General features: G+C 45.7%; 1 protein-coding gene across 1 annotated transcript in view; it reads left to right on the top strand.

Moving 5' to 3' along the window:
* The first annotated feature begins 11260 nt into the window (after window positions 1-11260).
* Tmem165 (transmembrane protein 165) overlaps window positions 11261-14243 on the top strand; it is a 28248-nt gene continuing 25265 nt past the window's right edge. Inside the window, exon 1 of the mRNA XM_038349511.1 lies at window positions 11261-11660. Coding sequence (XP_038205439.1) covers window positions 11460-11660 — 201 coding nt within the window. The 5' untranslated portion in view covers window positions 11261-11459. The remainder of the gene's footprint in view (window positions 11661-14243) is intronic.

Here is a 14243-nt window from a genome sequence, read left to right as displayed (position 1 = left end):
TCACCTGTCTTGCAGTATCCAGGCCTATCTTCGTGACTCCGCAGCGTGTGTTTTCTTAACCATAACATCCAAACAAGTAAAACAAGAACAATCCCCAAAGCTACTTACTGCCGCTACTCGGCCAAGTGGGAACTCTCCAACCTCTCTACTCCAAAGCTCATCTTCTGTGTTAGACACCTCACTCTGCCCTCAGCCCCTTCCCTTGGCACAGGGAATACTCTAATTGAATTTCCTAGTATTACACAGGGTGTTCTAAGACAGCATTACAAAATCACCTTGAGGAATTCTTGGTAAGAAAAAAAAAACTATTTTTTTTCTTTATCTTGAATCTGGGAAAGAACTTCTCTTATGGAAAAAAAAGGGGGGGAGGGGACCAGAAACTTATCAATAGTCTTACTAGAAGGAAAACCCAGGGCAATCCTTACCACTTTCCGGAAGTTTACCCGAGGGCATGTTTGTGGAGGGGGAGCAGGAGGCACTAATGATGTTCCTCCCATAGATCAGACGAGCGGCTCTGAAGGGTTTTGCACCTATTTCGATCAGTTCAGTGTCTTCTGTCAAATCTACATGTTACTGATGTGAAACAAAAAGCAATAATTTAGCTATAATAATTTATCTATAATAATTTAGCAATAATACTAACAGAAGGGACCAGCGCCCGTGGCAGGGAGAAGCAGAATTAGAGATGGCACAGCAGCAATAGGTATGGGGGAAGGCCACAGCTGACCGTGGCTTGTGATGATCGCCCTGCTGGGAGGAGAGCACCCGTATCGGGCGTCAGCGCTGCGTCCTGCCGGTGCCGCCCAGACTCACAGTCACCCTGTCTCTGAGCAACAGAATATTGAGACGAAGAATGGTTCATTTTCTGGATTAAGCCTCCTCGTAAGACCTGTATGCTTTGACTGCTGCTGGAAGCCATGCTGGCCCCTGGAGGCCATGTTGATGTCCTTGGTCCGTGCTGCGCTGGAGACCGTGTTGACGGCCGTGATCACGGCTGTTCCCGAGACCGTGTTGATTTCTGTGGTCCATGCTGCCAGCAGAAGTCATGTGGAAGCCTGTGATCCATACTGCTACCGGTTACTATGGGCAAGGAAGCTTCCTTTGCAGTGGTATCTATCGATGACTGCAGACTCCTAACTGAGAATGAGAGACGTGGAAAGTTTCTGAGACACTCTACCCCAAGGGAAGTAGTCCAGACAGGAAGCTATTGAAGAGAGTTCTTAAAAGCTGTGATAAATATACCTCAAGGACATATGCTCAACTATGTTTATAGCAGCATTGTTTGTCATAGACAGAACCTGGAAACAACCTAAATGTCCCTTCACTGAGGAATGGATAAGGAAAATGTGGTACATTTACACAATGGAGTACTACACAGCAGGAAAAAAATGACATCTTGAAATTTGTAGGCAAATGGATGGAGCTAGAAAACATCATATTGACTGAAGTAATCCAGACCCAGAAAGACAAATACAATATGTACTCACTCATAAGTGGTTTTTAAACATAAAGCAAAGAAAACTAACCTACAAACCACAATCCCAGTGAACCTAGACAACAATGAGGACACTAAGAGAGACATCCATGGATCTAATTCACATGGGAAGTAGAAAAAGACAAGATGAGTAAACTGGGAGCTTGGGGACCATGGGAGAGGGTTGAAGTGGAGGGGAGAGGAAGGGAAGGGAGTAGAGAAAAATGTAGAGCTCGATAAAATAAAAAAAAATTGTGATCAAGAGGCTGAAGTGTAGCTCTTCACAGCTGATGGCTTCAGGCAAGGGGGTGGTGGGGGTAGTTGCCAGGGAAGGACTCAGTTTTCTTTAAGGGGTTGGCCACTGGGAGTTTGACTAGGGCAACACAAATTGGACTTGGTGTATGTTTTTCTTTTGAGAGAGGGAGGAGGTGCAAGGGTGGGAGGATAGACCTGGGAGGAAGGGGAATCAAGTGTGACCAGGGTGCATTGTATGAAATTCCCAAATAATTAATAAAATATTATGTTTGGTGGAAAGATTATTGATACGCCATTAAGTATAGAAAATGATAACATCAACATATTATTTTGGCAACTTTTAAGTGTCTGTGGTTTCTCATGAACCGTTATTTCCCCTCTTATAGTAGAGCTTTTACTGCACAGCTTTCCTGCCACTTGAGCAGGGAACCCTCATTGCCTTTTGCACTAAAAATTGTGCAGCTGGCCCCAACCTCAGGCAAGGCTGTCACAAGGTTCCTTAAGTCATGAAGGGAGACAATGCCCACCCATAAATGTTTAGGGGGTATAGGAAAAGAGCAAGAAAGACAAGATGTGTACTTTTAAAATGTTCTGTATAAAACCACGGGGTGGGTATTTAATCTATACTAAGAGAAAAGCAATGTACTGCCAGGGTAGGTAAAGTAGAGAATTAGAATAAGACAATATGCTGCAGCTGATTTTTGTTTTTACTATTTGGGGGCCTGCCACTCAGCTCTCAGTAAGTCACTGAGACTTATTTTTACTTAAGAATGCCAGGCCTAGCTTGGCCTGTTTCTAGCCAACTTTTCGAATTTAAATTATCCGATTTCTCTACAACTATGTTTTGCCTTTGGGCCTTTTGCCTTTCTTTATTCTATATGTCTTTCTTTCCCTCTTACTCCGTGCTGGCTGTGTGTCTGGGTGGCTGACCCTGGTGTCCTCCTCTCCTTCACCTTTTCTCAGTCCTCCCTCGTCTCTAGATTTCTCCTCCTATTTATTCTTTCTGCCCGCCAGCCCTGCCTCCCCTTTCTCCTGCCTAGCTGTTGGCCTTTTTGTTCTTTATTAGGCCAATAAGGTGTTTTAGACAGGCAAAGAAACACAGCTTCACAGAGTTAAACAAATACAACATAAAATAATGCAACACACCTCTGCACCATTAAACTAATATTCCTTTAACAATATGTTTTTACATTTGTGCTGAGGTTGCCAACAGAAAAAAAAAAGATTAAGGGCACTATCTTCAGTGAGTAGCATTCTTGTCAAAGATATATCTTTGCATAAAAAAATGGGCTTATCAGGATAAAAATCCATTCAGATAAAGATCAGATTCACATAGAGCAGACCTGTTAGATTGTTCACTAGTGTTCTATGATATTCAAGGATGCAGTGTTATTTTCTTTCTTCTTTCTTTCTTTCTTCCTTTCTTCCTTCCTTCCTTCCTTCCTTCCTTCTTTCTTTCTTTCTTTCTTTCTTTCTTTCTTTCTTTCTTTCTTTCTTTCTTTCTTTCTTTTCTTATTATGCATACAATATTCTGTCTGTGTGTATGACTGCAGGCCAGAAGAGGGCACCAGACCTCATTACAGATGGTTGTGAGCCAACATGTGGTTGCCGGGAATTGAACTCAGGACCTTTGGAAGAGCAGGCAATGCTCTCAACCACTGAGCCATCTCTCCAGCCCCCAGTGTTATTTTCTTTTCCCAAAGAGCAGATAGATAACTGCAGTGATGTGGGCCAACTTTTTTTGGTGTTTCTTTAGAAACAATGACTTTCTGGACCTAGGAAAATGGTTCATCAGTTAGGAGTGCTTACTGCTCTTCCAGAGGACCCGGCTCCAACCCCAGTCTTACCAGCATCCATAACTCCAGCTCCAGGGGATCTGATACCTTTTCTGGCTCTGTGGCATCAGAACACACATGTGCACAAACATATATGAATGCATATGCACACACACAAATAAAAATTTAAAAAAATGACTCTCAATGCACTCAAATCACAACAACATGGCTTGCGTTTTGAAAATGAGATAGCAGAGAAAAAGAACTTCAAGCAGATGAACAAATTTGCTTCCTATAGAGCTAACATAGATGTACTGAATTATACCTGTTTTTATTTTTATCTGATGGTTATTGTATAAACCAATTTATGATGGGAATTTATACTTACCCAAAGCTATTGGACAAAGCAACTGAACATATTTTATCTTCTCAGTTTTTAGTAAAATTACAGATTCCTAAGTGATGTAGCTTTTGTGTTGGTGCCTCTCCTGGGTCCGTTTTAGTTTTTCATTTATTTAAACACCAGACTGACTCAGACAACATGCAAGTGTGTGCAGTATTACAATAGAAGATTTCATACACGAGCCTCTAAAATTAGGAAAGACGGTGACAACACGTACAAGAAAGGGAAACCATATTTGATATCCATAAAGCCAGCTTGCACATCCGTGACACAACACCTCTGGCCTTGCCTACACTTTTCAGGGTGTTTCAAGGTCAACTCTGAAAGACAGCTGAGAACTATGTGGAAGTCACGTTCCTCTGTGCAGTGAGACAGTGTGCATGCATGGCTGCTAATTACAGGTTGAAAAGGCCACAGGCTTTTTGAGGACCCTAGTTAATTATCTCCTCCTTCCTTCCACCAACTCTCTAAATCATTAGAGAGCAGCAGAAGTTTGGCTTTTCCAAAGGAAAGAATTTAGGAGGTGATGGAGAAAAGTGTTTTGTTTTTAAGATAGTTTTCCGTTGGCAGAGTGGTTAGACATCAAAATTTAAATTAACAAAACCCAAACGGAACCAGGGCTGTCTCTTTGACTGCAGGCATAGAAAACATATGAGACTTTGTGCCTTTGCTACAGAGCTTCTCATGGTGATTGAGATCCCAGTTCTATGCAGGATCTAAAGTTACAGGGTTTTCACTATGAGCCTATCAGGGCCCAACCTGTTTGCTCAGCTATGTAGGAAAAGATTACCAACAGGCAGGATGCAAGTCAAATGCAGCCAACAGACAGGCCCTGTTTTGCAAGTGTTTTTTAAATTTTGAGTTGGGGCTGCAGAGATCCACGGTTAAGGGTACTTACTGCCCTTGCAAAGGACCTGAATTTGGTTCCCAGCACATATTAGGCAGCTCACAACTACCTATATTGCTCCCTTCCTAGGGGAGTTGATGCCATCTTCTAGCTTCTGTGGGCACTGCATACACAGGGTGCACAGACACTCAAACATACAGATACACATAAAACGATTAAAGAAATCTCTTTAAAAATTAACCAATAAAAAAATTGGACTACTGTGTTGCTGTATTTATGTGTCAACTTTTTTTGTTTTTTTAACACTAATCTAGATTGCTCTTAAAATACTTTATAGATGTATCTACAGTCTTCAATGGATGCGTTCAAATGGATGGTTGCATCAAATAGGTTGAATGTCTTGAAAGCAAAACCTGAGGCCTTTTGGAAGAATGGATTCTGCTTCTGGATTATATAGAAAAGTCCTCTTTTAGTTTCCAGACTTAAAGATTCAGTTTGTTCTAGGTCTACTGTTGTGGAGAACCCTAACTGATATCGTTATTTTGACATAAACTATTAATTTCTGACCCTAATGGGTTGACTCCCCTTAGTTTCTATACGAAAAGCTCTTGACAGAAAGACTACATTTCCCAGCATCCCTTGAAGCTAGTGGTAGCCATATTTTTAAATCTAGCCAATAAGATATAAGCAGATGAACATTATGGAAACTTCATAAAATGTACCTGATGGCTCCTTTGTGTCCCCATTGTAACATCCAGACATGCATCTCATGCCTGAGATGTAGGAGCTAGAGTCTAGAGGACATACTGAGTCATGAAGCTAAGTGCCACACCCCATGAATGACAGCACAAAGCTAGAAGGAACCTTGATCCCTGATCTCCATGGGTCTGCTGGACTGGATTTAAACCACTGTTACTGAAGGAAACCCTTCTAATCGATGCTAATGTAGACTATGTAGATATAGTTCTAGTTTGATACAATTGCCAGCTTTAAAAGAATGGAAATTTTACATAAGAATTTGGATCTCTGAATTCTCCCCTGAACATGTGGCATGTTTGATCAATTTGAGGTCATGCTCCCTGTTCTTTCAATTCATCAGTACAGAATAATGAAATCAGATGCATCAGATGGAGCTAAAGGGCCTCCCAAGTCTATTTCCTTCCTTTCAGTTCCTAGAGGTAAGGCAAAAGTATGTTCTAAAAATAGACACAGCAAGGTCAAAGGTCCTGAGGTGGAAGCAAGTTTGACTGGGCATGGTCCACGTGGTGGAGAAAGGTAAAGATGAACTCACACAAGGAGCAGGAATTACATAATCCATCCTTCGGAGGCAGGCACTTTGGTCTTTATCCTGAGCATATTTAGATGTCATTAGAGAACTTCTATTTATTCATCTGTGGCTATGTCTGTGTGTGAAGGTGTGAACTTGCCACGATGTACACACAGAGATCACAGGACATCCTCGTTGTCAGCCCTCACCTTCCACCTTGGTAGAGACAGACGTTTGTTGCTTGCTACTGTGACTCCAGGCTTGATGGCCTGTGGGCTTCTGAGAGCCTCTCCTGCCTTTGCCTCCCCTCTTGCTCAGGAGAGCTGAGAGTACACACGCGTGCTATGTCGATTCTGGGGATCCAAACTCAGGTTGTGGAACCTTCGCAAGTGAATAAAATTACCTATTTCATTTTAAAAACTCCTTCTGGTTCCTGGTTAGACTATAGACTTGCAAGAGCTGAGTGTAATCTCCCCGCCTGGGAATTAAAGGGTCAGGAGTTTGAGGCCAGCCTATCTCAAAACAAACATAAATAACTACACACACACACACACACACACCCCAGAAGCAAGGAGGCAAATTGACAAGATATTTAACAGTCCCCTGAGAAATGACATCTGCTTTGGAAAATGGAGAGACTTACGATCTGTTTTAGAGACAGCCAAAATTGCTGGCAGGTCGGATGTGGGGTGTGAGGACATGACAGGTACTCAATGGCATGAAAGCTGGTCCCCGTCACTCATACAGAAGCCTGAAGGAAGAACAGATTTGGACAGGCAAGCAGAAGACCCTCTCGGCTCCCACTTTGAAATTTCCGTGAACTATCCCAAGAAAGAGGACGAGCAAACAGGCACGTAAGTGAGGGTGGGCATTATTTAGCATTCTTTCTGAATACTCAACCAGGTTTTTCAGGTAGAAAGCCAAAAATTTCTATAAATTACTTCTGAAATTGCATTTAATGCATGAAACCCTTCTAAGTTATACTCAGTCTTGTCTGAGGTTTCCTTGGACCAGCTGGACATACCTACCAACTCGTGATCACTATGTTTCCTTTCCGGGGTCTTAGCGCTTAGCCTGAAGGCCAGTACTTTACTTCTCAGACTAGGTATGCATGGAAGAACTGAGGTCAAGTATTTTGCAAGTTGCTCTTTGTCATCCACTTATGCTTCAATTTATCACGTTCTCATTTTAATTTTGGATGATCTTTAGCTGACTCAGTGACATTTCCAGTTTCTGCCCCCCCCACCCCGCCTTTATCACTTTTGTCTGTTGGAGTCTTCTCTAACTAGTCTTTATTCCATGAAACCTTTCAAGAATAAAGCAAACAAAATGACTTTTTAAATTATTTTGGGGCTGATTCTGGGTTGCTGGGGAAGTGCTCCTTTCCTTCCAGAAACTTCAGAATGAAGGCAGAGAGTTAGACAGATAGGAGGCCTGTTTGAAGGGATTGCCTTCTGTGTGTGTGTGTGTGTGTGTGTGTGTGTGTGTGTGTGTTGGTTTTCTCCTTTTACCATGTGAATTCTGGGTATTGAATTTAACTTATCCGTCTTGTTGCCACAGACCTTTACTGTGATGGAGCCCCCTACACTTTTTTCCCCCTTTATTCTTTTAGACGTGGTGGGCAGATGGGCTGGGCTACTAGGGGCATCCAGATCTAAGAGCTTAATCATTCAGTAGAAGATGGCCCTGGGCCTGGAGAGCAGCACATACCATCCTTCTCTGCAGGCTGCAACCCCCACGAGGAACAGCACAGTGGGAGGAGTCCAGTATGCCCAGTTCTCCTGTCTCAATTTATTCTCCATTGCCAGATATGCAGATTAGGAGGTGAGGAAATAGTACTTCCCATAAAACCCAGGGTGGAGAGAGGTCTTGGCAGGAAATGAAACGTACTCTTGACCCGCTGACCGGTATGATGGCTGAATCCTCATAAACTGGGCACCAACAGGCGGCCAGAAACATTCTGTCACTTGTTGGCAGTTCTAGGATAATTCCTTGTCGTTTGAGAAGACATTTAAAGGGGGTTAGTACCCACCTTGTGAGATGACTCGGGACTGTCCTGCCTGGCTTAGAACAAACACTTGATAAAGATGTGCCACCAGCAGAATGACAATAAGTGCCTATTCCCCTTCTTTAGTAATGTGCTGGGGCGGGGTGGGGGGGTGGGGAAGTGGGGGGGGCGGGAGGACTATGCAGATAGAGTTAATCTCAGCAGATGGAAGCCTCGAGGCCCTGTTAAGAAGTATGCTATACCTTCGATTGTGAGTGTTACTCAAAGGTCCCTGTGCCAAAGGCTTGGCCCCCAGCTGAGTGCTGTTGAGAAGCACTAAGAACTTTAAGACCTGGGGCCTGCAGAGAGGTCTCTGGTGACCGGGAGCAGGCGCTCAAAAGGGGGTAGTACAAGAAGGGTCTTTCCGCCATCTAGAGAACTTCATTGATCTCTTCAGTGCCTTAATGCTTTCATTGAAGAAGTCTTTCATTTCCTTCGTTAGGCTTGCTCCGGGTGTGCATGTGCGTGTGCTGTCAGTGGCATTGTTACCCTGATTTCTATTTTTGTATGTTGTCAGTATATAAAAAGCCTAGTGATTTTTGTGCAGTTTGTATCCTGCCACTTTGTAGCATGTATTCATCAGCTCCTACAGGTTTTGGTGGTGAGGGCTGTAAGATCTCTTATATACATATAATCATATCACCTACAAATAGAAACACCACCTCTCCAACATCCCCTGCCCCCCGCCCATCATTTGTATTCCTTCGGTTTTTTTCTCTCGCCTTATTGCCCTAAGACTTCAAGCACTATATTGACTAGGGGTTGGGGAGAGTGGACAACATTGTCTTGTTCTGATTTTCATGGGAATGCCTTTTTTTCTAATAGCATGATGCTGGCTAGAGGTTTGTCATCTATATGTGGCTCCTGGTATGTTGCCCAGGCCTCAGCGGATGGCTTCATTTGTGCATCTAGGCAACACTAACTGGACCCAATGGATTATTTTTAAGAAGCAAAAAAGAAAAAAAAATAAAGTTCAGAGGTAGATGTGTTGGAGGGAACCTAGAGGGAGTGGAAAAGCAGAGGGAGAGATTAAGATACATTGTACATGTTTCCAAAACTTCCTATACCACATGCCCCACCATCTTGTGTCGCTCCACCACAGGTCCCCAGACAACAGGATCAACTGATCATGGTCTGACATTTCCACAACCGTGAGCCAACATAAACCGTTCCTCTTTTTAAACTGTCTCTGGAGTTTGTTACACTAATGGGAAGCAAACACAATACAGAAATAAAAGCTATCTTACAAGGCTGAGAGGAGCGGCCCAGTGCTAGTCCTGGATTTCATGCCCAGCCCACACACTGCACACACTGCTATGCCCATGCAGCAGTATTCCTTGCTGTAGAGTGCCTGCTAGGATTGTATTTCAGTGAGACCACATCTAAGTGGGACAGTGCCAAAAAGCTAATCTTGGGTAGGGGTCAAGTAAACGGCTTTAGTTCGTCTTTAGTGAGGGATGCCAACAGTGTGAGGAAGTAGCTTAGTGGTAGAGCAATTTGTGTAGTAGGCACAAGGCCTGGATTCTCTCACCAGCACTTCAAAAAAAAATTAGCCTCTTTTCTTTTGATTTTTTTTTGTTTGTTTTTCAAAGAGAGCTACTCACAATTAAAGCCTAGGATAATAGTTCTGAGTCCTCCAGGGGTTAAAGCTATGTCTTGGAGCAATGCATAGGCCCAGGAGGTATAGCTATGTATGAGAACTATTCCCTTTGGAATCTAACACCTAGAGCTTCCCTGGCAGAGCCCCAGTGAGGCCAGGGAGCTGGGCAACACCGAGGGGCTGGGAAAACCCCATACTCCTCAGATCCTGCCACTGTAACCATGCGATGCCAGCTCCCCTCTGGGAACAAAGCCCTATGCCCCTTGCCTGGCAGCCTTTGCTGAACATTCCTGTCTTACTCCAGAACCACTGGAGCTTTGGAGCCAGCAGTTCAACACCCTGCCTCTTTAGCCCAGGGACTTACTTGCTTTCTCTTTGTGAGGTAACTAGTATTTATCCAGAAGCTCCTCCTCTGAGACAGTCATAGATTGGGGGCAGCTAACTTCAGAAAAATAAACCCAGCCCCTAGCAGGAATAAAGAGCTTGTGGCACTTAGCCCTCTATGTACTGGGATGCTCCTTCCCTCCCACTTGACCCTTTTGAGCAAGGCAAATCTTTGCAGAAAAAGGTGGTTGAAGGAGTCTGCATTTCTGATCTGTTACATTACATTGTGAGGGCTCAGAACACTTGCACTCCCGGAATGAACAGGGAGGTACAACAGCTGCACCCCAAACTACGTGTAGGAGGGCATCCTGGTTACCTTAGCACACCAGGCAAATGCATAAGCTAGGGCTTGAAGGGCCAAGTGCTGCATTCTGTAAGGAGCAGTAGAAGGCTAAGGACAGGTTACAGGAATGGCTTGTGGAACTAGGAGTCGGACTTAAAATAGGACCTGGCAGGAGGTGTGTGTTCAGCTTTTCTTTTTAAAACTGAAGTCGTATTCTAGAGCCTAACTAGTCATTCCTTCCAGTCTTTTTTGTCTTGCCTACCCCAGAGCCTCCATCCCACAAAAGTCCTAAACAACACCCAACTTTTCAAAAGCGTAGCCTTTTCAGGACATCTCAAAAAGTAAGGCATTCTGGGCCAGGGTAGTTAAAGACCGTTTTGCCTGCTGCTATTCAACAAGGTCTTAAAACAAAGCTTGGAAGTTTTCATCTTTTACTTCTGAATCCCACTTCAGAGCCTTCAAAAGCCAGCATGTGGACCCCCGAAAAATATTCTATGCAGGTGACACTGGGACTTAGTGAGGTGGATGGAAGGGCCACTTTAAGGTGTGGCAGTTCCTGCCAGGGAAGTGCCACGTAAGTAGCGGGGCTGGGTGTCACTTGACATTCAACAGAAGTGGAAGTAGCGGTGGTTTTGGCTCTAATTGCTTAATGCTCTTGAGGAAGTGCTGGCAGGGGCCTTGCAGCCTGGTCACTGCCTGGCCAAGATCCCAAAGGGGTCGCTGGTGGGGCCCCGGAAAGATGCCGGGAGCGTCAATCTTCCAAGGCCAGCTACCTGCCCCGCGCGCCCGGTCCAATGGGAGGAGCGCGCGAGCCGCACCTCAACCTGCCGGAAACGTCACGACGCCGAGGCTGACGTCGGGCCAATGGGAGGCTTCCCTGGCCAGGGGGCGGGGTCGGAGGAGTTGGGCCGCGGAGGCAGTTGGAGGAGTGTGTGGGTTCCCCTGCCCTGCCGCCGCGGAGCGCCCGCCGCTACTCCGTCCCGATCGCCGCGTCCCGCGTGGTGCAGGCTGCCCGCTGAGCGGCGGCGGGAGCTGACGAACGCGCCTCCCGGCACGCCAGGCTCCACGCTTCCCTTCGCCCGCACTTCCTCCTGCCGCAGCGCCGTGCCGGCTGGGCGGGCGGGATGGCGGCCCGGGGGAGCTGCCGGGCGCCGACGCGACGGCTGCTCGTGCTCCTGCTGCTTCCGCTGCTCTGGGCCCCGGTCGGGGTCCGCGCCGGCCCCGACGAAGACCTGAGCCACCGGAATCAGGAGCCTCCGGCGCCCGCCCAGCAGCTGCAGCCGCAACCCGCGGCAGTGCAGGGCCTCGAGCCGGCCCGGGCCGAGGTGAGGGCCGCGGCTGGAGGGTATGGGGCGGGCGAGCCATCGGAGCCGGCCACTGGGTACCAGGCTCCGCCGCTGGCGGCGCCGCCCTCTTTCCGAGGCGACTGGGGGAGGGGAGCCGGCCCCTGTTAGCCTCGCCGGGGGGGAGGGTGTTCGACTGTTTTTCCCAGGCGCGGCTTGGCCTCGCCTGACTGCTTGGGGGAAGGGAAAGGGAGAGCCCAGCCAGGGGTCCCCAGTGGTCCCCTATATCCCCGGGATCGACGTACTTGCTCCGGAGTCAACGTTCTGCTGATCAGATGTGCCGTACTGGAAAGACTGGAAATACTCATCCGGAGTAGAAAGTTTTTAGCACAGAGCAGCTGGGAGACTTTAGCTTCTCAAAGGGTCATCATCACACATAATCTTCCACATCATTGTGGAAGCAGTCCAGTCGGAGATGCTCACCCAAACTCAGCTTGGTTCTTTGCCAGATATGGGTCTAGAGATCATGCATTGCTGGCCTCCCTTTTTAAAAACCGTGCTTTGGCTTGAGGGAAGTGGCCCTTAAAGAACGCAGAGACCTGTGTCTGATGGTAGAGTGGGGGATTCAAAAAACTACATTTACGTTCACCACATAGATATAAATTAACCTTTTAATCTATGTTCGTAGAATTTCTCCTTTCTTAGACACTATCTGTCTTGGGCTCTCTTATTTCCAGTTTTGACTCATACATTCTGGAGTTTTTAGTCTGTCAGTAGGGTCCATTTTGGCATTCAGTTTCCTGCCCCAGTCTATGCCCCCTAATTAACTGAACTCAAAACTCTTGAGAGAATGGCTCTGTTCTGACCTCAATCATATGACAGGTTGGATATTCACGTTTCTTCATCACCCAGTTCCAGCCAACTTCTAGGCCTTTTAGGGACCCACCACACCCTCACTGTTTTCTGAAACCGCCGCTTCCAGATCTCTGAGACCTGGCATGTGCTCTCTTGCCAGTCCCTCCTAAACAAAGGCCTTACAACAGAATTCGAGCTTGAAGCCTGCGGGTCAGAACCCTTCCCATCTTCAAGAGCCAACAGAAACCTCTGGAGCCTTTCCCAAGCTGTTCTTCGGAAGGGATCATTCTCTGAGTAATGGGTGTTTTCATTTCCTCACGGTTCATATTACACTGGCCTTTCCCGGATTTTGTTTTCTATGCAGTTACCGGGAGGTGGGAATGTCTGCGATTCTGAGTTTGCCTTTACACAGCAAGTACTTTCTAAGAATCACCTGCCCAGGATGTAGTAATCGGTCTTGAGAAATGAGGAAAGATTCTCCTTACTGCAAGTGCTCGGGAAGACGTTCAATAGCCACCTGTTCAGCGATTCCATTAGTGTGACGTTAAGATTTGGGGAGCCGATTTCAGCCATATATGGCTGTTAAACAGGTAGAACAGGTGACATTTCCTGGTTGTGGATGGGGCGGCCTAGGTTTGGGTGCTTTAATGTCCAGAACCCAAACCTGAGTTAGAAGCCAGATCCTGCTTCTCATCTCCCGGGTGCTCTTAGCAGAGTTAGAAGCCAGATCCTGCTTCTCATCTTCTGGGTGCTCTTAGCAGAGTTAGAAGCCAGATCCTGCTTCTCATCTCCCAGGTGCTCTTAGCAGTCCTTAGCCTTTTGTTCCATTCTAATGCATTTTAGTGGTTCCTGGATTATATATTGATGTAAGCCTTTGATCTTGATGACTTATACCTCCTTGCCTCCCTCCCTTTGAAGGACTTTAATATTTTATCTATTCTTAATACTTGGAGTTCTGACTTGGTTTCTTAAAACTTGTGTACATGTTGTCTGCCCTTGCAGAGTGTTAATGTCTAGAGAACGTTGTTATCTTATTCCTCTTGGTCTCTCTCCTAAAACCTTGTATTTTTTATTTTTGTATTTTATTACTTGTTGGCTAAGTAATTTTCTAAGAGGAAGATCTAAGATTTTACATTTTAGTTCCTTTTGGGTTTTAAATACCTATATGGAAGATGTGTAAAATGAATTTGAGCAGGAAAAACTATCTTAACAGTATACATCCAGGCTTCTTTTACTTGCTAAAGGGTTTACTAGGTGAAGTTAAGGAAACTCAACTTCATCTTTGCTATCTGTGATTTTGTTCATTAATCACAACTTAGAAAATCGAACTGCAATAGATTATATAGATGTTAATGTTGGGGCCCTTGTAAAGTTTACAGAGTACGTGCGTGCGCATACACACACACACACACACACACACACACACACACGCACGCTCAGAGTGGAGGGGTCAGGAGTGTTTGAACTCAAGAGTAATAAATTGCCTCTGATAGCAGTACAGATCAGGTGGCCTGTGTAGAAGTGGGAATCACTGGCTCTCAGAAGCCAGGGGCTCTAGTCCTTTGGCATAGAGGCATTGGGTGGAGCGGGTTTTCCTTGTCCTGTCTTCTGACGGTGCTGCCTCCTCCATTGCTGCCATTCAGATGACTGTGCATTCATGGTCTGGCTGGTCTGTCCCTACTCTACACATCTTCTGAACCAGCTCCAAAACGCTGAGTCATGAACTTTATTCTTTGTGTTCATCATTGAGCCTGCTGCCACATACTTGAG

The sequence above is a fragment of the Arvicola amphibius genome, chromosome 1 (assembly GCF_903992535.2).
Source record: "Arvicola amphibius chromosome 1, mArvAmp1.2, whole genome shotgun sequence".
In the NCBI taxonomy this organism is placed as follows: domain Eukaryota; kingdom Metazoa; phylum Chordata; class Mammalia; order Rodentia; family Cricetidae; genus Arvicola; species Arvicola amphibius.
Note: the sequence above shows the minus strand (reverse complement) of the source record. Positions and strands in the feature narration are given on the sequence as shown.